At 36.0% G+C, this 25477-nt stretch overlaps 1 protein-coding gene across 1 annotated transcript in view; it reads left to right on the top strand.

The window, feature by feature from the left end:
- The window catches only part of DRGX (dorsal root ganglia homeobox), a 67721-nt gene that overhangs the window by 20183 nt on the left and 22061 nt on the right, over positions 1-25477 (top strand). Inside the window, exons 4-5 of the mRNA XM_053692896.1 lie at positions 7036-7205; positions 17356-17477. Coding sequence (XP_053548871.1) covers positions 7036-7205; positions 17356-17477 — 292 coding nt within the window. The remainder of the gene's footprint in view (positions 1-7035; positions 7206-17355; positions 17478-25477) is intronic.

The following is a 25477-nucleotide window of genomic DNA, read 5'->3' as shown; positions in this document are numbered from 1 at the left end:
GATTAATCGGTCATTCATAATTAACTAGTGATAATGTTCTACACTAATTTGTCCGCGTCTCTAAGGTACTGGATTGCATCAGAGAACATCCATTTACTTGCTCTGGAAAAAAAATAAAGCTTCTGTCCCAAGCTCAGCATTATCACAGTTCTCTGAATAGCAGCCATATCAGAGCCTGTATTCTAGTCCTGTCAGGAGTTTTTACGTGCTGTAATTAGATTGCTTTTTTATTTGCAAAGTGGTTGTCATTTTTTTAAAATTTATTTATTTAAAAATAAATGTCATATTATTTTGTTCTATTTATAAAGTTACATCATAAAATTATTTCCTTAGGAAATATAATCATAAATATTAGGGTTTTTTATGCAGAGAAAGAACACTCCCAAGCAATATTACATATTAAAATAGATTATTTAAAAAATATATATATGTAAATATGTATATTATGTTTCATGTTTGGTTATTTAATGGCCAGGGCCAGATAAATTATATTTAGATAGCTAAATTGTTCTATACGATTACATAGTATATGTAATGATTTATATGCATTGCTGACTAAAATAGAATGTAATTTTAGCATAATTGTTTATATTTTCAAATATATCATACCTTATTGCTGCTTGAACTTACTTAAATCATTTTTGAAGAAAAATATATATGCCATTGCATAACACTGCAAATCTTGCACTAATTGTACTGTCAGCTAAAGATATGCTTAAAGGGACACTGAATCTAATTTTTTTCTTTCATAATTCAGATAGAGCATGCAATTTTAAGCAACTTTCTAATTTACTCCTATTATCAATTTTTCTTCGTTCTCTTGCTATCTTTATTTGAAAAAGAAGGCATCTAAGCTGTTTTTTTTTTGGTTCAGGACTCTGGACAGCAGTTTTTTTATTGGTGGATTAATTTATCCACCAACAACCCAGGTTGTTCACCAAAAACGGCATCTAAACTTACATTCTTGCATTTCAAATAAAGATACCAAGAGAATGAAGAAAATTTGATAATAGGAGTAAATTAGAAAGTTGCTTAAAATTTCATGCTCTATCTGAATCACGAAAGAAAAAAATTGGGTTCAGTGTCCCTTTAAGGAATATGAAACCCAAAAATGTTTCTTTTGTGATTCAGACAGATTATACCATTTTTTTTTTAAAGTTTCCAAATTACTTCTATTATCAAATTTGCTTTGTTCCAATTATATTCTGTGTTGAAGAACCTAGGTAGGCATCTGGAGCACTATATGACAGGAAATAGTGCTGCCCTCTAGTGCTCTGCAAATGAATAACAATCTTGCAAAACTGCTGCCAAATAGTGCTCCAGAAATGGGCTGACTCCTAAGCTTACGGTTCTACTTTTCAACAAAAGATACCAGGAGAACAAAGAAAATGTGATAATAGAAGTAAATTAGAAAGTTGTTAAAAATTGCATGCTCCATCTGAATCATTAAAGAATTCCCTTTAATATCTAAAAGCTTCATACGCCTAAAAAGTCACTCTTTAAATGTTAAATATTTTATATGAAAAAAAGGTAAAGTTAAAACTGTTTATTTTGAGTTTGAAACGAATAAAATGTGCATGACTGTGCAATACTGGCCCATGGAACCGAAGCTCATTGGCTGATAACAACACTTCCACAGGTTCTGTTGGTTTACGGTGACACGGCTCACAAGCATAAAAACAAAAGTCATTCTTTTTCTCAGTACAGAAACATCTATTTTACAAAAAAAAAGACCTGATACATATTTACCTATCATGTGTGTAGTTGTGCTACTATTAGTGTTGTTACGTGACAATTGTCTTCAGCGCAGTTCACCACATTATGGGGTTGTGTATATCTTATATTTGTTTAGTGCAGTGTTTTGCTTCTGTTTCTTGCTATTTATGACAATTTAGTAGGATTTCTGGGGTCAGATATGTAATGAAGTTGAATCCCCTCCAATCACTCGTACACCCCCCCTTCACTTCTCCTTGCAGAGTAAAGTGAGATGAATCGGCTAATTATAGGCCTGGAGGGGGTTGGATGAGATATCAGAGGGACAATAAACACGGCCGTATCCCCCCTCCATCTCACACACAGTCAGGCGCTGTAGGGTAACCACAAAGGTTTTGTAATCAGGGAATGTTTTGTATAAAGAAGTGATCTCCAACAAGCTTTTGTGGAAAAATATTAGTGCCTCTGTGAGAGTCTTTGCTTACGGTGACAGGTAACGTCTATCAATTTAATACAATACAAAACAAGCTTTATTGGCATGTTATAGATAGACAACTATCTAAACTATCCAACTATAAGTTGGGTAATATGTAATTTTTTTGTTTTACACGTGGAGCGCAAAATGAAAGGAGTTCTGAACATGTATATATTTTTATTGTTATTATTAATATTAATAATAAAAATAATAATAAAGAGACATAAAACTTTTATGGTTCAGATAGCACATGCAAATTTAAGAGACATTTTAATTTACTTCTGCTATCAAATTTACTTTGCTCTATTGGTATCCTTTAATGTAAAGCATACCTAGATAGATTAGTGAGCAGCAATGCACTTCAGGGAGCTAGCTCTAAGCTGGTGATTGGTGGCCATGCACATATACCTCTTGTGATTGGCTCATAGGCATGTTAAGCTATCTCCCAGTAGTGCATTGCTGTTCCTTCAGCAAAGGATAAAAAGAGAATTAAGCAATTTTCACTATGGGGCAGATTGATTAAGCAGTGTATGCTGCTCATTTCGCGTGAGCCTTCCGGCTCGCCAAAATCAGGAGTTAAGAAGCAGCGGTCATAAGACCGATGCTCCTTAACTCATTCACCACCTTTGAGGTGGTGGACTGGAATCATCCAGATCAGATAAGATCGGGATGATTGACACCCTGCTAGCGGCTGATTGGCCGCAAATGTGCAGGGGGCGGCATTGCAAAAGCATTTCACAAGAAATGCTTGTGCAATGATAAATGCCGACAGTGTATATGCATTTATCAATGTCAAATCATGTCCCCCCCGCCATTTGTTAAATCTGCCCCATGTGTTAAAGGACCAGTAAATACAGTAGATTTGTATAATCAACAAATGCATGATAAAAAGACAATGAAATATCACTTAGTCTGTCAGTTATGTCTATTTCCACTCCCCCTGTATCACGTGACAGCCATCAGCCAATCACAAATGCATATAAGTATATTCTGTGAATTCTTGCACATGCTCAGTAGGAGCTGATGACTCAAAAAGTGTAAATATAAAAACACTGTGCACATTTTGTTAATGGAAGTAATTTGGAAAGTTGTTTAAAATTGTATGCTCCATCTGAATCATGAAAGTTTAATTTTGACTTGAGTTTCCCTTTTAACCCCATTTCAGGGGTTAAATACATGGTTATATGCAAGCAATAGTGCAATAATAAAATGCTCTATCACATTATCTTTTTATTATCTTTTTTTATTATTATTATTATTATTATTATTAATAATAATAATGATAACCCTGTTCATTAGTTCATGAGTTCCCCTTGGATCTCTGGGTATAATCATGTTTGCTCTATCTGAATCATGAAAGAAACATTTTAGATGTCATGTGCCTTTAAGTAGTTTTATGAACATCATATTTGCTGTTCTGAAGTCACCAAAGTAGCACCTGCTTCTAGCTTCTTATTTAGAGCAGTGAGTAAAGAAATAGATTTCACTGTCAGTAAGACCCACATTGCACATTACTGTTAGTAAGGTTTATCATTAGAAAGGATTATTGATCTGTAAGAGGCAATAATCAATAGCACCATATTTACTATGGCACGCAGAAATGAAGGATGTGTTTAGTGAAAGATATTATTACCAAATGTCAATCCTAATAACAACACATTTGTAGTGAGAATATTTGTGCTTAAACTTGATTTTCTAAAACTAGCAAAAGAAACTAGGGAGTCTATCTTGTAAACGACAGTCCAGGAGACCTGGCTCCAGGCAAACAGTTTGCTGAAGTTGCTTAAAGGGACATGATACCCAAATACTGAAGCACATGAAAGTGATGCAACATAACTGTAAAAAGCTGACAAGAAAATATCACCTGCACATCTCTATGTAAAAAAGGAAGATATTTTGCCTCAACAAAATCTTCAGCTCACCAGAGTAAGTGTTGTGTAAACAGTTATTCTTCAGCTGCTGTCCAGCTGCAAGGTGAAAAAAACAAACAAACAAACAAACAAAAAAAAAACAATAGCCAATCAGCATCAGCAATGCTGAGGTAATGCTTTGCCTTTGCTGGGATCTCATGAGATTTCACTGAAATCTCATGAGATTTCATAGAACTTACTTAAACTGAATAGGAAAAAAGAATGACTGTGCCTGCACATTCCAGATGCATACTCCGTTGCAAGTCCTGGGACAAGTATCCTGACTGGCTGCTTAAACTCTCTTTACAGTGGGGTGTGAAGAATACTTTGGACATTTTGAGATAAAATATATTCCTTTTTTACATAGAGATATTCAGGTGATATTTTCTAGTCAGCTTTTTACAGCTATGCTGCATCACTTTCAAGTGCTTCAATATTTGGGTATCATGTCCCTTTAAACTCAGCTGATAAGTTGACTTAATTTATTCAAAATGTTTAATTTCAAACTGGAGCCTGGTTATATACAGTGTGTATGTATGTATGTATGTATATATATATAAAGAGAGAGAGAGAGAGAGAGAGAGAGAGATGGATAGATAGATAGATAGATAGATAGATATACAGTATATATATATTTTTTTTTTAAACTTACTTTGGACCAAGTTCATACAGTGAAAAGTAATTTCAAAGATGATTATAAAAATAATCTACAGACTTATTTCCACACTGTTAAACAGTAGTGGGTCCACAATTTTTGTTTAATAACCACATTGAACTGGCTTTGGCTATGCAAGCTGGTAGTAAATGATGGCTTGCATTTTAGAATAGGAGCGTTGGTCCAATATTTTACCCATTTTTCTTTAACTTGGTTCACACTGGTATGGATAGAGTTATCTACTTAGCTCTTAGAAATGGAGTGCAGCTTTTTTTGGTTGCTATGAATGCATCTAAACCTTTCTAGCAGTCTAATGGTTAAATAAATCTTAACTTTGCTTTTTATATTTTATCATTTAGTAATATTTTACACATTCTTATTTGTCTTCAATTCAATTAGAGAGTTTTTTGTTTTATAAAATTGAGAACTGTTACAAAAAAATTTAGATTTTATAATAACGTTAGATATATTTTTATATTTACAAAAATGTATTATATGCATATGAACATGGTTAAAGAATAGGTGATATATTAAAACTCCTTTTTCCCCAAACACAAATTGCATTTGTTTCTTCACTCATTTGTGACCTCAAGATGGTCAAATATCAACCTAGTCTGATTCAATTTCTTGAAAAGAATTAAATTCTATTCAGTATGTTCATTTACACTGATTCTTCTTAAACCAAACCTATTTTTTTTTACTTGCTTAGATGATTCTTTGAGTTCCAAAAGAATATGTCTTCAAATTTCAAACAAATTAGATATCTGCTTCACTTAAAATGCCCATTTGCTTTCAGAGTGATTCCTTTTTGTCAACAAAATGTTGCAGGTTATTGGCAGATACTAAACATATTGCAATTTGTACATTACAGACTGGGTTCAAATTATTATAAGGACAGATATAAAAGTAATTCTGACCTAGTCTGTGGTGATTGGTGGAGAGTGAGGACATGGGTGGAGCCTGAACTGAGACATCAGATAGGCAGGTTGATCAGTGCTTTGCAGGACTTCTCACCTTCTCAATGATGATTAATGTACAGCAGATACAAGCCTGATGTTGTCAAACAAAACCCTAAATAGGGAAATGAACGAGTTTCTCCCCAGTCTGCCAGTGCAAAGTCATTAAAATATGATAATGAAAAATAACTCAATTAAAGATCCTTCCAGCTCTGACCTTCGCTCAATTAAGAGACAAAGCTTCAGCTTAAGTGACCTAAATTTAGACTAAAGATTCTCATTACTCAGCGATTGCCGATGCGTGGGATTAAAGGATACTTAAATATAATAACGAGAATCATTAATTACCGATAACTAATAAACACCCATACAGTGAACAGACAGAAAAACAATGGGAGTATAACCCTTTCACTGCTGTAGATATCACAGATTCATGTTGTCTGTAGATCCACAACTTACTGACAAACTGTGATCTGTAGGTAATAATACAAATAGAAAAAAACGTATTGATACCCCAAGTCTCTGCAGGTTTTTTTTATATATTCTTTATTAATTATTATTATAATTACCATAACTCAACATCCAGCAGAAGTATAGATACTTGCAAAAAAACAAACAAATAAAAAATAAATAAATAAAAATGATAAATTATTGCTATCAATATAAAAAAGGGACATTCAACTCAGTGCTGGAGTTCCTTTATATCTGTCTGTCTCTAGTGAAAGTACAGGAGATAAGATGGACATACTGACTAGGCAAGTGAACAAGTATGTCACTGGAATGCAAAAATTACAGTTTAAATGTTTTCAATACATTTATTTTGTATATAGCTCTTGCAGTTCTTAGCTTCCTATATCTACTATATACATATGTGAAGATGACTTTAATGTCCCTTTAAAGGGACGTTCCAGCCAAAATTGGAAATGCAAACTGTGTATTTCAGTTTTGATTAGAAGTATTTTTGCTATATACATGTATTAGCAAAAATGTTTTTAGTAAAAGTTATAGTTGTTTCAAGAGTGTACGTATGGTCCGACATTTTAAACACAGCACTTGCTCAGAGAGACTCAGGTACTTGTATCATCTGGTAATGACTCAATTTGCATAATTCCTGATATGATAAAAGTCCCACTGGCACTCTGAGCAGCTGCAGTATTTAAATATCTAGCTATGCTTCACATGCACGTGCAGAGAAAAATGATAACACTAAACCACTTAGGGCTTTTACTTGAAGCAGTTTTACCAATATATGCATGCAAAATAATTCCCTGCTTGCAGTACACATATATAAATACACTGCCTCTTCCCCCTCTCAAACAAAAACAGGTTTGGTTCCAAAATCGCAGAGCAAAATGGAGAAAAACTGAACGGGGCAGCTGTGATCAGGATATGGCAAAAGAAACGACCCCAGAGGTGACCTCCCCAGGCAGAAACATCAGTTCCCCCACAGGAGAACCAGCAAGAAACAAGAAAGAAAATGTAGAAATACAACAAAGGTACATTTTATATAAATATTTACCAACTATATTTTTATATGAGTTTGTATCTACCAATTTTATTGCTAGCAGAATGTGCTACAGTTTTTGTCGCAAATAACATTACATCAGTCTCTCAGTATATGCTATTGGGTTATGCTATTGGGTTATGAAATGCATCACCTACAAATTATAATAAACTAGTCCTAAAGCCCATGTACACGGGCCATTTTTTGCAGTACAGCGGTCCCACTCCTTACTCTCTCTCTCCCCCCTCTCTTTTGCTCTCTGTCTCCCCCCTCTCTTTTGCGCTCTCTCTCCCCTCTCTTTTGCATTCAATCTCTCTTCAAATTTCTTTTGCTCTCTCTCTCCCCTCTCTTTTGCATTCAATCTCTCTCCCCATTTATTTTGCTCTCTCTCTATCCCCTCTCTCCCCCCTCTCTTTTGCTCTCTCTCTCCCTCCCTCTTGCTCTCTCTCTCTCTCACCCTCTCTTTTGCTCTCTCTCTTCCCCTTCTCTTTTGAGCTCTTTGTCTCCCCCTCTCTTGTATTCTCTATCTCTCCCCCTCTCTTTTGCTCTCTCTCTTCCCCCTCTCTTTTGCTCTCTCTCTCCCCATCTCTTTTGTTCTCTCTCTAACCCCTCTCTTTTGCTCTCTTTCTCTCCCGCCTCTCTTTTGCTCTCTCTCTCTCTCCTCTCTTTTGCTCTCTCCCCCCTCCTTTTTGCTCTCTCTCTATCCCCCTCTTTTTTGCTCTCTCTCTCCCCTCTCTTTTGCTCTCTCCCCCCCCTCTTTTTTGCTCTCTCTCTCCCCTTCTTTTTTGCTCTCTCTCCCCCTCTCTTTTGCTCTCTCTCCTCCCTCTCTTTTGCTCTCTCTCTCCCTCCCTCTTGCTCTCTCTCTCTCACCCTCTCTTTTGCTCTCTCTCTTCCCTTTCTCTTTTGAGCTCTCTGTCTCCCCCTCTCTTGTGTTCTCTATCTCTCCCCCTCTCTTTTGCTCTCTCTCTTCCCCCTCTCTTTTGCTCTCTCTCTCCCCATCTCTTTTGTTCTCTCTCTAACCCCTCTCTTTTGCTCTCTTTCTCTCCCCGCCTCTCTTTTGCTCTCTCTATCCCCTCTCTTTTGCTCTTTCTCTCCCTCCTTTTTGCTCTCTCTCTCTCCCCCTCTTTTTTTGCTCTCTCTCTCTCCCCTCTCTTTTGCTCTCTCTCCCCCTCTTTTTTTGCTCTCTCTCTCCCTTTCTTTTTTGCTCTCTCCCCCTCTCTTTTGCTCTCTCTCTCTCCCCTCTCTTTTGCTCTCTCTCCCCCTCTCTTTTGCTCTCTCTCCCCCCTCTCTTTTGCTCTCTCTCCCTTCTCTCTTTTGCTCTCTCTCCCCTCTCTTTGCTCTCTCTCCCCCCTCTCTTTTGCTCTCTCTCTATCTCCCCCACTCTCTTTTGCTCTCTCTCTCCCCCTCTATTTTGCTCTCTCTCTCCCCCTCTCTTTTGCTCTCTCCCTCCCTCTTGCTCTCTCTCACCCTCTCTTTTGCTCTCTCTCTTCCCCTTCTCTTTTGAGCTCTCTGTCTCCCCCTCTCTTTTTCTCTCTCTCTCCCCCTCTCTTTTGCTCTCTCTACCCCCCCCCTCTTTTGCTCTCTCTCCCCTTTCTTTTGCTCTCTTTCCCCCTCTCTTTTGCTGTCTCTCACCATCTCTTTTGCTCTCTATCTCTCCCCCTCTCTTTTGCTCTCTCTCTTCCCCCTCTCTTTTGCTCTCTCTCTCTCCCCTCTCTTTTGCTCTCTCTCCCCCTCTTTTTTGCTCTCTCTCTCCCCCTCTTTTTTGCTCTCTCTCTCTCTCTCCCCTCTCTTTTGCTCTCTCTCCCCCCTCTTTTTTTGCTCTCTCTCTCCCCCTCTTTTTTGCTCTCTCTCTCCCCCTCTATTTTGCTCTCTCTATCTCCACCCTCTCTTTTGTTCTCTCTCCCCCCCTCTATTTTGCTCTCTCTCTCTCCCCCTCTCTTTTGCTCTCTCTCCCTCTCTCTTTTGCTCTCTCCCCCTCTCTTTTGCTCTCTCTCTATCTTCCGCCTCTCTTTTGCTCTCTCTTTCCCCTTTTCTCTTTTGCTCTCTATCTCCCCCCTCTCTTTTGCTCTCTCTCCCCCCTCTCTTTTGCTCTCTCTCCCCCTCTCTTTTGCTCTCTTTCCCCCCTCTCTTTTGCTCTCTTTCCCCCCCTCTTTTGCCCGCTCTCTCTAATGACCATAACCAACCCGCCCGGCCACGCCCACCACCACAGCCGCTCTAGTCCCGTCATGCCCGTTGCAATTGGCCCAGCCCATCCCCGTCCGGCCCCGCCCACCGTTCTCGCACTCGTGGCAGACAGCAGACCATCAGGTGTGTTTCAAGGCCAGGTGTGTTTGTTCTCGTGCTGTCTCTACTGCGCATGACAGCTTTGGACAAACACACCTGGCCTTTTATATTATAGGATAGAATAATATAACTTATTTACTGGTGTTACCTAACAGGGTAGCTTCTAGAGCAGTGACGGCTACCCTTTACGCCCCTGATGTTTCAGAACTACATTTCCCATGATGCTCAACTAGACTGCCTAAGCATCATGGAAAATGTAGTTTCAAAACATCTGGGTTGCCAAGGTTAGCATCACTATTCTAGAGTAAACTTTGGAGTCTATTCATAGTGGTGTGAGTATGCATTGACTGTTAAAGGGACAGTGTACACCAAGTTTCATATTGCATGTAATAGACACTATTTTAAAGAAGAATATGCACAGATACCGACTAAACATCCAGTATAAAATATTTTAAAATCTTACATAGAAGCTTCCAGTTGATGAGGTTAGGCTGACACACCCAGTTAAAGGGACTGGGAAATCATGAAGCGCACCCCCCCCCTGCATGTGAAAAGACTCTTTAGACTATCAGGAGCAGCAGGAGTCTGTAGACCTGGTTCTACATCTGATACTTTGGGGCTTGGTTATGAGTCTTAAAATCAGCACAATGTTATTTAAAAATAAGAAACTCTACATATTTACAAAAACACTACCAGATGGGCTACAAAACATTTATGCAAAGAAAAATCTAGTGTACAATGTCCCTTTGAGCCAGTTAAGAAAACTTGTGTAAAATAGATAAATTTAAGAAAAAGCTCCTAGTCAGTTATTTTGTAAATGAAAGTCAGCTGTAAAGTCAGCATTCATAACTGATTCACATTGTTGGTAAATGTCTATTATTAAATAAAATAGCTGACTTGCTCTTAGAATTATAGTAAGTTGGCTATCCATAATTAACCAATTTGTAACTGACTTATTAAATCCAGTCACCTTTAGTGTAAAAGCTGGGGATTTCAAGTCATACCTGCAGGTTTATACTATATACATTTAAAAATCCAGAATTCCAAAATTCAGAATTATTTCAAAATCCAGATTTTTTTATTTAAATATTATTAAAAATGACAATTTTTCCCTGCTAGTAGTAAGTCACACTCTGCCTACGTCTTTGGTTTGTTTGTTTTTTGTTCAAAATGCAAAAACTACCTTTAGGTTACATGTATAAGCTGTATTATATAATATAAATATTACCTGTCTGATTACAGTACTGTCTGTCTGAGGGTTCTGTGTATAACAATGATATAAAACTACATTTAGGTTAAATGTATAAGCTGTATTATATAATATAAATATTACCTGTCTGATTACAGTACTGTCTGTCTGAGGGTGCTGTGTATAAAAATGATATAAACCTACCTTTAGGTTACATGTATAAGCTGTATTATTACATATAAATATTACCTGTCTGATTACAGTACTATCTGAGGGTGCTGTGTATAAAAATGATATAAAACTACCTTTAGGTTAAATGTATAAGCTGTATTATTACATATAAATATTACCTGTCTGATTACAGTACTGTCTGAGGGTGCTGTGTATAAAAATGATATAAAACTACCTTTAGGTTACATGTATAAGCTGTATTATTACATATAAATATTACCTGTCTGATTACAGTACTGTCTGTCTGGGGGTGCTGTGCATAAAAATTATATAAAACTACCTTTAGGTTACATGTATAAGCTGTATTATATAATATAAATATTACCTGTCTGATTACTGTACTGTCTGTCTGTCTGATGGTGCTGTGTATAACAATGATATAAAACTACCTTTAGGTTACATGTATAAGCTGTATTATATAATATAAATATTACCTGTCTGATTACAGTACTGTACTGTCTGTCTGAGGGTGCTGTGTATAAAAATGATATAAAACTACCTTTAGGTTACATGTATAAGCTGTATTATATAATATAAATATTACCTGTCTGATTACAGTACTGTCTGTCTGAGGGTTCTGTGTATAACAATGATATAAAACTACATTTAGGTTAAATGTATAAGCTGTATTATATAATATAAATATTACCTGTCTGATTACAGTATTGTCTGTCTGAGGGTGCTGTGTATAAAAATGATATAAAACTACCTTTAGGTTACATGTATAAGCTGTATTATTACATATAAATATTACCTGTCTGATTACAGTACTATCTGAGGGTGCTGTGTATAAAAATGATATAAAACTACCTTTAGGTTAAATGTATAAGCTGTATTATTACATATAAATATTACCTGTCTGATTACAGTACTGTCTGAGGGTGCTGTGTATAAAAATGATATAAAACTACCTTTAGGTTACATGTATAAGCTGTATTATTACATATAAATATTACCTGTCTGATTACAGTACTGTCTGTCTGGGGGTGCTGTGCATAAAAAATATATAAAACTACCTTAAGGTTACATGTATAAGCTGTATTATATAATATAAATATTACCTGTCTGATTACTGTACTGTCTGTCTGTCTGATGGTGCTGTGTATAACAATGATATAAAACTACCTTTAGGTTACATGTATAAGCTGTATTATATAATATAAATATTACCTGTCTGATTACAGTACTGTACTGTCTGTCTGAGGGTGCTGTGTATAAAAATGATATAAAACTACCTTTAGGTTACATGTATAAGCTGTATTATATAATATAAATATTACCTGAGGGTGCTGTGTATACAAATGATATAAAACTATGTTTAGGTTACATGTATAAGCTGTATTATATAATATATAAATATCACCTGTCTGATTACTGTACTGTCTGTCTGAGGGTGCTGTGTATACAAATGATATAAAACTACCTTTAGGTTACATGTATAAGCTGTATTACATAATATAAATATTACCTGTCTGATTACTGTACTGTCTGTCTGAGAGTGCTGTGTATAAAAATAATATAAACCTACCTTTAGGTTACATGTATAAGCTGTATTATTACATATAAATATTACCTGTCTGATTACTGTACTGTCTGTCTGAGGGTGCTGTGTATAACAATGATATAAAACTACCTTTAGGTTACATGTATAAGCTGTATTATATAATATAAATATTACCTGTCTGATTACAGTACTGTACTGTCTGTCTGAGGGTGCTGTGTATAAAACTGATATAAAACTACCTTTAGGTTAAATGTATAAGCTGTATTATGTTATATAAATATTACCTGTCTGATTACAGTACTGTCTGTTTGAGGGTGCTGTGTATAACAATGATATAAAACTACATTTAGGTTACATGTATACGCTGTATTATATAATATAAATATTACCTGTCTGATTACAGTACAGTACTATCTGTCTGAGGGTGCTGTGTATAAAACTGATATAAAACTACCTTTAGGTTAAATGTATAAGCTGTATTATATAATATAAATATTACCTGTCTGATTACAGTACTGTACTGTTTGTCTGAGGGTGCTGTGTATAACAATGATATAAAACTACCTTTAGGTTACATGTATAAGCTGTATTATATAATATAAATATTATCTGTCTGATTACTGTACTCTCTGTCTGAGGGTGCTATGTATAAAAATGATATAAAACTACCTTAGGTTACATGTATAAGCTGTATTATATAATATAAATATTACCTGACTGATAACAGTACTGTCTGTCTGAGGGTGCTGTGTATAAACATGATATAAAACTACCTTTAGGTTACATGTATAAGCTGTGTTATATAATATAAATATTACCTGTCTGATTACAGTACTGTACTGACTGAGGGTGCTGTGTATAAAAATGATATAAAACTACCTTTAGGTGACATGTATAAGCTGTATTATATAACATAAATATTACATGTCTGATTACAGTACTGTACTGTCTGTCTGAGGGTGCTGTGTATAACAATGATATAAAACTACCTTTAGGTTACATGTATAAGCTGTATAAGGACATATAAATATAACCTGTCTGATTACAGTACTGCACTGTCTGTCTGAGGGTGCTGTTTATACAAATGATATAAACCTACCTTTAGGTTACATGTATAAGCTGTATTATATAATATAAATATTACCTGTCTGATTACTGTAATGTCTGTCTGAGGGTGCTGTGTATAACAATGATATAAAACTACCTTTAGGTTACATGTATAAGCTGTATTATATAATATAAATAATACCTATCTGATTACAGTACTGTACTGTCTGAGGGTGCTGTGTATACAAATGATATAAAACTACCTTTAGGTTACATGTATAAGCTGTATTATATAATATAAATATTACCTGTCTGATTACAGTACTGTATTGTCTGTCTGGGGGTGCTGTGTATAAAAATGATATAAAACTACCTTTAGGTTACATGTATAAGCTGTATAATGACATATACATATTACCTGTCTGATTACTGTATTGTGTGTCTGTCTGATGGTGATGTGTGTAAAAAAGATATAAAATTACCTTTAGGTTACATGTATAAGCTGTATTATGATGTGTAAATATTGCCTAAATGACATAAGATATTGTTATTTACACTTGGTCCCATCCCCTCTCCAAGCTGTCCCACTTTACAGATGCAAATATACAAATATTTCAAAATCCAAAGTAGTTTGGATAAAGGATATTGTACCTATACTATATTTAGAACTTAAAAACTTAAAGGAACACTGAAACCAAATTTGTTCTTTCATTATTCAGATAGATCATACAATTTTAAGCAACTTTCTAATTTACTCATATTATCATTTTTTTGTTCTCTTGGTATCTTTATTTGAAAAAGCAGGAATGTAACCTTATGAGCTGGTAAATTTTTGGTTCAGAACCTGGGTAGCGCTTTCTGATTAGTGTCTAAATGAAGCCACCAATCAGCAAGCACTACCCAGGTTCTGAACCAAAAATTGGTCAGCTCCTAAGCTTACATTCAAATAAAGATACCAAGAGAACAAAGAAAAATTAATAATAGGAGTAAATTAGAAAGTTGCTTAAAATTGCATGCTCTATCTGAATCATGAAAGTTTAATTTTTACTAGACTATCACTTTAAAAATAGCAAGTAGCAGGTATAAGTAACAGCAGGGCCAGCCCAAGATATTGCGCTGCCTGGGTTGGAGAATAAAATGACGGCGTCCTCAGTAGTAAAATTACTAATTAGCATATCAACCTATTAGCCTTCCTAAAGCCTTACTAAGCCTGCCTGCATACAACCAATTCTTTTTGCAACATGAATGTCACTCCTGACTTGTTCTTTGTCCATGATGAGATTATAGTGCTGTGAGACAGAGGACAGGAGTGGTCTGGGTCTGACAGTGACTGACTTAGTCACTGAAGTTCTATCCCATGTCAAGTGCTGCCTGGGTCCATTGGACCCACTTGGTCTCATGGTTGAGCTGGCCCTGAGTAACATATATATACTGTATGTCACATTGGAGTGCATCTCCTATAACAATTATTTACTGGGATGCATTCAAATTTGACACAAAAATGTATGACCCATACCACAAGTAGCAAACACTGACTACATATTGACCCACGTTCAAGTAACAAAATTTGACCAACTTCATCTGTTTACTGGAAATAAATTGATGGTAGCCTTTCCTTTCAACAGAATAGATCACTATGTATTAGTGAGAACTCAGTACTTCCTAAACATATTTTACAAAACTGGCACGTTTCTAGTTGTTTGTTTCTAGTATTTATGATTCAGGACACATGATTGCTGGGTTAAATGTTTGCTCTTGGACACATTCTGCATTTTTTATAATTATCTGTGACAATCTGGAATAATTTTTTGTTTATCATAGACATTGTGACATAATATTTATGTTGTGATCTAAGTAACAGCACAGTACAGGATTTTCAAATTTAGATGATTTGACTTGGTCAATATCTTCATCCCACATATATGAAAGCACCCAGAGGGATGTTTATATCTAGCTACACAATTTAAATAATCTCCTGACTGCCGATACTATATGTGTTATTTTACAAAGTGTTATAGACAACAATAACATTAAAGGGACAGTTCACCCAAAAAATGTCTCCCCTTTAAATTATTCCCAATGATTCTTTTAACCTGCTAGAGTGTATTAAATTGGTAACAAGTAGCTCCTTTACTCCTATTTCAGCATTTGAAATAGCTGATTTAGCCTGTGGTATCGCCACCTACACTGAACAAATTAATACTGGAGTATAGGCTATTGAATAGCCTAAGTATACACAGCCAGCAGAAGAGATTACACTCTCAGTGGGATGCAGGATAGTTAAAGTGAATGTAAATTTTGATGCTAAAGTGCCCGGTTTTTAAAACTTCGATTAAAAACAGGGGCACTTTAATTCATAAAAATTTTCATTTCACTCCTGTTGTGAAAATAAACTTACCTTTTAATCTTCACAGCAGCTCCAGCTTCCTCCACCTGTTTCAAAGCCTCTTCCTGGGTCTAAAATGAGGCATCGGCTTCCTCCAATCACAGCAGTGAATCAGACACTGAATCCCCCGGGGGGGAAGCTGTGATTGGAGGATGACCTATCAATCATTTCTGACATCAGAAATGGCTTGTGAGACCGGAGGAAGCAGCAGCTGCTGTGAAGTTTAAAAGGTAAGTTTTTTGTCACAACAGGAGTGATATGTAAATTTTTATGAATTAAAGTGCCCCTGTTTTTAATCAAAGTTTTAAAAACCGGGCACTTAAACATCAAAATTTACATTCACTTTAAGTAATAAAATGATCATGTTCCATTGTTCTCTCTATGTATTGAGCTTTGGTGTTCCAGCCAAATAAAAGATAAGGAAGCAAGTCTGTTTACACAAACTTAGAACATAATGAGATCTGATATCATTCAACCCATTGTGTTAGGCTGTGGTTTCAAATCACAAAATCAGCTACTTCATATACACGAATAAGCATGAAAATGGAATTTCTCAAATATTTTATACTCTGCAGTTGGTATAACAAGTCATTAAAAATACATTAATGGAAAAACAATTTTACAGTGTACTGTCCCTTTAAGGACCTGATAATCTAAAGGTCTCTGGGCTGGAGAGATTATTAGAAAATGCTCGCCAGTACTTCTATTTCCATGGTGGAATAATCTAAAGCCATTTTTTACCCCGAAATTTGGGTGTCTCGCTAGGGGGGCGTACACTGTGTTTTCGCTTAGGAAGGAGATGCGTACATTACAAAAGTGCACATTGAAAATCAAAATGTAAAAAAAAAAAACATACAAAAGGAATAATTGAACCATTCCCAAAAATATGCAGGAAAAAATTGTATTACGATGCAGCAAAAATCATAACAAAGTTGTTCACCAAAAATCGTATTTTATCAAAAATATAAAATTTGTATGTAAATTGAACAGGAATAAATCATATTAAATATGCACAGCATTAACCCAGGGCCGGCCCTAGCCATTGTGGGGCCCAAGGCGGGATGACAAAATGGGGCCCCCTGTCTCCCTGCCCCCATCCCAATTTTTTAATTTACTTGTGTTATCTAATTTGCTTAATTCGCTTGGTATGCTTAGATGAAAAGCATACCAAGGTAATCTCAGGAGCAGCAATGCATTACTGGGAGCTAGCTGCTGGTGGTTGCACATATATGCCTCTTGTTAATGGTTCGCCAGATTTGTTTAGCTAGCTCCCAGTAGTTCATAGTTGCTCCTTTAACATAGGATGCTAAGAGAATGTAGCAAATTTGATAATTGAAGTAAATTGGAAAGTTGTTAAAAATCATATGCTCTATCTGAACCATGAAAGAAAAAAATAATTGTTATCATGCCCCTTTAATTGAGGATCAATTTGAATTTAAATTTTTATCTGCCAGAAGAAAACGGAATATATTATAACTATGATTGCTGTTTTTGTCTCATAGATGTTTGTCCCATGACAGAGCGGTGGGTCCGGCCACCTCCTTCTTCCCGTCCTGTCTTCCAGGAGCTCTTCTAAACACTGCGAGTTATGCCCAAGCTCTGTCCCACGTAGCTTCCCTAAAAGGTAAGGATGCCGACATGCCAGTTGGCAGTCAGTCAAAAGAGTGCACGGTTTTAATGTTGTTAGTGCTTACTGTGGATTAAAGGGATACCTCAGCCAAAACCGAAGTGCACATAAGTTCATGTTTAATTATTAGTAGCAAATATATATATTTTAACCCTTTTCCTGTAAAGCAATCCTGAAAAGAGGGAAGTACAGACTCCAGCTTTAACAGTGGAGGGCATTGTTTCATGGAAACTAATATATATTTTTTTAATATTCTTTTAACAACAAATATAATTTAAAAAAATACATCTGTATATTATTCTCAGGCTAATCTTTGCTTTGAATACATCATTCTGTCTAGCATTTATTTAGAGCAAGATTATTAGTGGAGCAAAAAACGTTTGCGCGCGAGCGATAAGGGGTTTATCAAAGAGGATTTGCGCTTGTTGGGCTTACTGCTGGCGATACAAGATGAAAGTAAATGTGATCGCTTGAGTGCATTCGTGATTCACGCTAGAATGATTACCGCGACATCAGAGCTCTGGGTTAACTATTTTGCGAAACAAAACAGTTGCTCAAAACCCTTTTAATAATACATTACAAAGTTTAGTAACACCATCTAATACAAAATATTTAAAAAAAATATTGCACACAAAAGTTATAAGGGTTCAAAGATATGAGATCTCAGGAGCAGTTAAGTAGATGAAAAAAATGTAAAAACATATTTATGCAATGTTAATTTTTAATAAAGTGTTATACGGTGTATTTACTGTAAATATTTCACATTCCAATGTTCTATGTATCTATAGCTATTCCTATATATCTGTATATATATATCTTTATATAATCATGTATAAATATATATTGTACCAAAAAAACATTATATATATATAAAAATATGTATTTATGAATAAATAGAACATATTCCTGTATTTGATGAACATTGAAATGCGAAATATTCATATTTTCATGTCGGGTTATCGCACATGAGTATATGCGATCGGGTTTGTGCATGAGTAGGGTGTTTTCTACTTTTTTGCTCCATTGACTTCTATGGGGGAATATGGGAGCGTGCACGGTTTTTACACTGGTCAGGTTAGCGCGAGAGCGAAAAGAGTTTACTTTCAACTAATAATGAGCGCAACCCAACAAGCACAAAAAGCTTACTTCTAGCGCAGTTAACACTCGAGCTGGAGCATTAATATGGAGGTTAATTTATCAAGCTCCATACTAGGCTTGATGCCCCGTGTTTCCGGCGAGCCTTCAGGCTAAAGACCGCTGCTCCATAACCTGTCCGCCTGCTCTGAGGGGGCGGACAGAAATCAACCCGATCGGGTTGATTGACTACCCCTGCTAGCGGCAAATTTGCAGGGGGGCGGCATTGCATCAGCAGTTCACAAGAACTGCTGGTGCAATGATAAATGCAGAGAGCGTATGCTGTTGGGATTTATCGATGTGCAGCGGACATGATCCGCTATATCGGATCATGTCCGCTCGCACCATAGTAAATAGACCCCCAAGTGTTTAACGGCCATTTAAAACCTTTTTGTTTTCAGATGGCTGTTAGATATTATAAGCGTCTATTATAAGTGTTTATTTTGTTCCTAGTGACTTATTTATATGTTTGTAACATGGAAGAAGCTCCCAGATTAAAAACAGCTGCATCTGGAGTACATTGAGGGCAAGACAAATAGTGCGTTTGTTAAATAGAGAAAAGTGAAGGTTATTTCAAGACAGACAGATATCTGAAATAACTGTGTCAATGCAGCAAAACTATTTTTACTTCCACTAGAAGCAGAGTGAAGTGGGTCTGTCTATACCCTGGCACCGTCCCATTTGAATGCTGGGAGATGTGCATTTCCTGTTGCTCGTGGCACAGTGCTATGCAAGCGTCTCTCTCTAGACACAAAGTGCATCATCTGCTTATTTATTTCTCTACCTGTGATATCAATTCTGGAGAGTTCTACTTGTTTGCTGGGTTCAGCGCTCTCCATCTTCCTTAAAAAGACACACCGTGAGAATTTACTATAAGCGGTTTAGTTACGCACAGTGAAACAACTTTGCAATATACTTTCATTATTTATTTTGCTCCGTTTTCATGTAATTTTGCACTGAATATTGTGGCTTTTCTAATTCTCAGAATTGAAAAAGTTACACTGCAGACCCTTTTTAAGGCTAACCCTGCTATATACATTTCCCTTATTGGCTTTAAAAGACCAATAAACACAGTAGAATAGAATAATCAGTATATGCATAATAAAAAGAAATGATAACGTAAAAGCACTTACTTTGAATTTCAAATGAGTAGTAGATTTCTATCTGACAAATATTAAAGTTAGTTCTATTTTCCCTCTCACTGCATCATGTGACAGCCATCAGCCAATCACAAATACATATACGTATATTCTGTGAATCTTGCACATGCTCAGTAGAAGCTGCTGCATCAAAAAGAGAAAATATAAAAAGATTGTGCACTTTTATAAAATGGAAGTGAGTTGGAAAGTTGTTTAAAATTGTGTATTTTATCTGAATTCTGAAAGTTTAACTTTGACTGTAGTGTTCCTTTAAAACAAATCCACATCTTGTTTTATGCAAATGTTTTTCACTAGCTAAACTCCACTTACCTCATTTATAGGAGCCAATCTGGGCTCAAGTCTGCAGCTGACAAGGCTCCTGGTCATTATTCTAGTGTAAAGTGCATAGTTTTGCAGTTTTTATCTGTTAAAGGAACACTAAAGACAAACTTAAACTTTCATGATTCAGATAGAGCAATTTAAAACAACTTTCTATTTCACTTCCATTATCTAAATGTGCACAATCTTCTTATTTGCACACTTTCTGATGCACCAGCTACTACTACTGAGCATGTGCAAGAATTCACAAAATATACGCATATGTATTTTGTGATTGGTTGATGGCTGTCACATGATGCAGTGATAGGGAAAATAGAACTAACTTTAACATTTGTCAGAAAAAGATCTACTAGTAGTACTCATTTGAAATTCAAACTAAGTGCTTTTGCATTTTCTATTTATTATGCATTTACTGATTATGTTACTCTTCATTTTAGTGATCCTTTACATGTTTAGACTTAGCTCATACTTTATTCAATATTACGTTTCCTGCAATTCCAAGGTTTACTATCTCTTTATATAAATTTAGTGAACAAGTATAGCTAACTAACCTTGCTGTATATTAACATGCAAATATTCACCCTGAAGTGGCTGTTCAATGTTCTGCAACTAGAACTGATGTATACAATAGTAGAAGTCTACCTTTTTAGAGTTTGCTGTACAATAATGATCTAGTTTTCTCTATGGGCTTGCTGTGCAGCACTTGGACATATATCCTTGGACTTGCTGCGCAGTGCTTTGCAAGTTCCTTTCTAGACATTGCTGTGCAAGGCTCTGATTTTCTCCATGAATTTGCAGTTCTCTGTAGCAGTCAGTGTGTGCATGTGGTAAGCACAGGATGCTCTGCTGAATGTGTGGTCAGCCTGAAGAGGTTTCCTGCATTTACAATTACTTACTGTTAAAAGCATCAGGGCCTGTGGATTTACCCCATCTAGTCACATCCTTTAATGTTTGGCGTCATACCACTGCAATTAATTAATATCAGCCGCTTATTAATTGGGGAGCAGCAGGGTCTGTCCTTGTTCGTCCTGTGTCAGAGCTACGGCTGAACAGAACCTGCAGAGACTTTGTATAACTGAAAAGCCCAGGCACTGAGTATTGCTGCATTGAGGGTGATTTATTAGTTTTTCTGCTTCTTGAAGCTATTCCCCACTCTTTGTCCAGATATTTTATTCTTTATTATTTCCAATCAAATATTTATATGCATGCACACACAATCAGATACATATAGGTATAATTTTATGTCTATACATGCAGCTGTGAAAGGGTTAACTTGATGTCAGGTCAGAATCAAGCATAGGATTGCCAAGTGTCCAATGTTTCAACTGGCTGTCCAGTAAAATATATGAAAATAAAAACAAAAACTGTTAGAGTCTGATCTGAGGTCTAATTTGGCAATATAACTGTCAGGGGCTTCAGGGTCATGGTTCTGATCTGAGGAATAATGTGTGCATGTTGAAGAGACAATGTACTGTAAAATTGTTTCCAGTGACTTGTTATTCCAGGATCCTAGTATAAACTTTATGAGATAGTTGTGTTTATTTTTGTATATAAAATAGCTAAAAAACATTGAAACCACAACCTATTAAAATGGGTTGAGCTTGCAGCTTAATCAGACCTCCTTATCAGTTTCTATACCCACAAATACTTCCTTTTCTTACCTCTGTTTGTATAACAGAGGCCAATACTTAGAGAGAACAAATAGCAAATTAGCGGTTTATTACTTTTCTCGCCTAACACAGCTTTTCAGTTAAGTATTGAAATTTTGAGTTTAGATGGGGATACCAAAGGCAACATTTCCTATTTCAAATGCTGAAATAAAGGTAAAGAGTTATTTGTAAGCAATTTAACACACTCCATCTGATAAAATGGATGATTATGAACAAATTAAAGGGGAGAAAATGTAGGATGCACTGCCCCATTTTTAACTGACAAGGACTTCAGTGGCATGGATCTGATCTGAGATTACATTTGGGCATATTACTAACAGGAGTTTCTGGTGATAGGTCTGATGTGTGTATATAGCTTACAGGGGCTTTAAAGGGACACTAAATACATTTCATACACCTCCCTCTAATCATGGGTGCTGCCATTATGGAACCTAGTTTACACTGCAGTTATCTGAAGGAGAGTCACTGCACATGTCCAAACAGGTCCGCACTGGAGTGTAGTGAATGACAGATTTCAATGTGGCGGCACCCATGACTAGAGGAAAATGGGGAATAACCTCAATATTATGCTTATAAAATATATTTAGTGTTTACTGTCCCTTTAAGGTGATGAGTGAGTTGAGGTCTGATATAGGCATTTAACTTCAGAGCAGGACCCTCTTCCTTCTGTACTAGATTTGTTTAGTCTGTTAAGCTTTTGTATCATGTATCATTGCCATTGTATACCTCTATCTCTGTATCCAGCACTATGGAATTGTCCAGCGCTATACAAATAAATGATAATAATATAATGTAACTAACAGGAGCTTCAAGCCCATGGGTCTGAATTGATGTCTAATGTGGTTGTGTAATTGAGAGGGATAGAAGAGTCAAAAGTTTGATCTGAGGTATGATTTCAGAATATATCTGACTGAATATACCAGCCATGGGCATAATTTGAGGCCTGATGTGGGCATATAGCTGACAGGGCTGGAAGGGCCATTAGTCTGATCTGAGGATTAGTATGGACATATAACTGTCAGGTGCTGCTGGCAGTGGGTTCTGATCTGAGGTCTATTGTGGATATATATGATTGACAGCTGTTGCAGGTTCTTGGGGTCTTTTTATGAGGTCTGATCACAACAGAATGTATAGTTTTCTCTAATCATACCCTGGTCATCCAGTAATTTTGTGTTGACAGCTATCAAACCTAATCTGGTGGCACTATGTAGCCACAGTACAGTGAAGCTCTTTCACATAGCAGCATAGATTAAAGGGACAGTTTACTCAAAAATTTTCTCCCCTTTAATTTGTTCCCAATGATCCACTTTACCTGCTGGAGTGTATTAAATTGTTTACAAGTAGCTCCTTTACCCTTATATTGGCATTTGAAATTGTTAATTTAGCATGTGGTATCCCCACCTATTCTGAAAGTTTGTGGCCGCAGGTCCAAGCTATAGATAAGCTTTGTAAACACAGCCAGCAGAAGAAATTACACTCCCAGTGTGATAAAGCAGAGATAAGGTAATAAAATGTTGATTTTCCATTGTTCTCTCAAAGTATTGGTGATTGTTTTAAGGACAGATATAAGATAAAGAAGCAGGTATATGTGCACAATGTGATACAGTAATGAGATCTGATTATACCTACAAGCTCAACCCATTTTATTAGGCTGTGGCTTCAAAACACAAAATCAGAGCTTTAATATACAGAAATAAACCTTAAAAAGCTAATTTTCATACATTTTTTACTCTGCAGTTGGTAAAAAAAGCAATTGTAAACACATTAAGGGAAAAACTATTTTACAGTATACTGTCCCTTTAAAGAAAATTAGCAGAAAGAGCTCAAAAAGTAAACAAGTAGAAAAAAATAATTATAAAAAAGTTAGACTAAGTAGTGGGCTAATAAAACTAATAAAATGAAAATCAAAAATTCAGAATGTAAATATACTTTTTGAGACGTTGCTTGAAGATTAGACAGTGGGGAATAATTTGAACTAATATCCTATCAGCCAGGAAAAATAAGAAGAAACAGGTTTATTTGCAAGGTAATTAATAGCTAAAAAAAATTGGAGCTCAACTTGTCAAAAGTTATATTAATATAGTATTAAACCCCTTTGCTGCCAGGGCATGGTTTGGTAACCAATGAGTTAATACAATTGAAGAACCAGATTAAATTATGTCTCTATTTTGTTAAAAGGACATGGAACACATTTTTTTTCTATAACGATTTAGATAGGGCACACAGTTTTAAATAACTTTTCAATTTAGCTCTATTAAAAAATTTGCTTCATTCTCTAAGTATCCTTTTTTGAAAGAGCATCAATGCACTACTAGCTGAACACATTGGGTAAGCCGTTGACAAGGGGCATATACTGTATGTGCAGCCACCTATCAGCATTTCCCCTGGCAGTGCGAAGGTTAAAGTTTGTATCCGACTGTTGATCTGTTTGCCTGTGTACAAAGCTTTGATCAGAGGTGGGGATGTGCGATTCAGAAGAGTGGGGGCTCTTCCTGTCAGACTCACAGAATTGATTCCCTCCTCCCTCGGGGTGAGGCTGGATTATTACATTAAGTATTAATCTCCTCAGATGATCTCACCGAGCAGCACTCTGATTCAGCAAAATAACAGCAGCTAATGGACAGGTAACCCTTTCCCAGTTGGGAGACCAGTAACAGACTGCAGAACATTATGTTCAGTCTGTCACATGCAGAGCAGTTTCTATTTGCATCATGCAAAGTAATGTGCATTTGCAACATGGAGGGCAGATACTATCTGTAGCATGAAGGGATATGTTTATCTATCATATCCATCAGTGTAAAGCACAAATCATCACACACATTTATGTTACATTGTTATGTTGCTTTGTGACAGATGCACCCTGTGCTGCATCTTAGAAACATACACTACTATGTAATCATAGCAATATACAATTATGTGTAGCATGTTGCAGGGTTATAAATGAATATTGCTTTGAGCAAAGTACTATTTATCTTTGATGTGCACAATTTAATTTATAATAGTTGTAACCAGGGGCGTATTTTGGCCTAGGCAAATAAGGCACTTGCCTAGGGCGTCAGATTTTTTTTTGGGGGGGGGGCAATGGTTGTAATATGTAGCAGTGCATATGTGTCTTTAGCAGCACAGGCGTGTGACACAAATACTGTATGTCTGTAATTCACAGAGAACTGACTAGTCTCTATAACTGTAAGACAACCTCTACTAAGTCAGGTGAAGTAGCCAACTTGGAGAAGATTTTCAAGTTGGCTATTCTTAAAATAAAATTAGTTGTAAAATCATTTATTACAACTGATTTACACAGTTTACGCAGCCCAAGTCAGCTTTGTTAGAAAATGAATTGACTTAATAGTACAAGGAAAGCAAATCAGCTATTGGCAAGCACAGACTTGCAACTAACTTGAGCCTGACTTGTCAAAAGTCAGATTTGACTTGGGCTGTGTAGACGGCAGTGCATTTAGGTTGCATATGAAATAACTGTTTTTGCTAATTGAAAACAAAACTAAATGAAATGGACAGAGCTTGCAGGGATAGCAGACCTCATTATCTATCTATCTATCTATCTATCTATCTATCTATCTATCTATCTATCTATCTATCTATCTATCTATCTATCTATCTATCTATCTATCTATCTATCTATCTAATCTATCTATCTATCTAATCCATCTATCTATCTATCTATCTATCTATCTATCTATCATTTATCTAATCTATC

This window comes from Bombina bombina, chromosome 9 (genome assembly GCF_027579735.1).
Source record: "Bombina bombina isolate aBomBom1 chromosome 9, aBomBom1.pri, whole genome shotgun sequence".
In the NCBI taxonomy this organism is placed as follows: Eukaryota; Metazoa; Chordata; class Amphibia; order Anura; family Bombinatoridae; genus Bombina; species Bombina bombina.
Note: the sequence above shows the minus strand (reverse complement) of the source record. Positions and strands in the feature narration are given on the sequence as shown.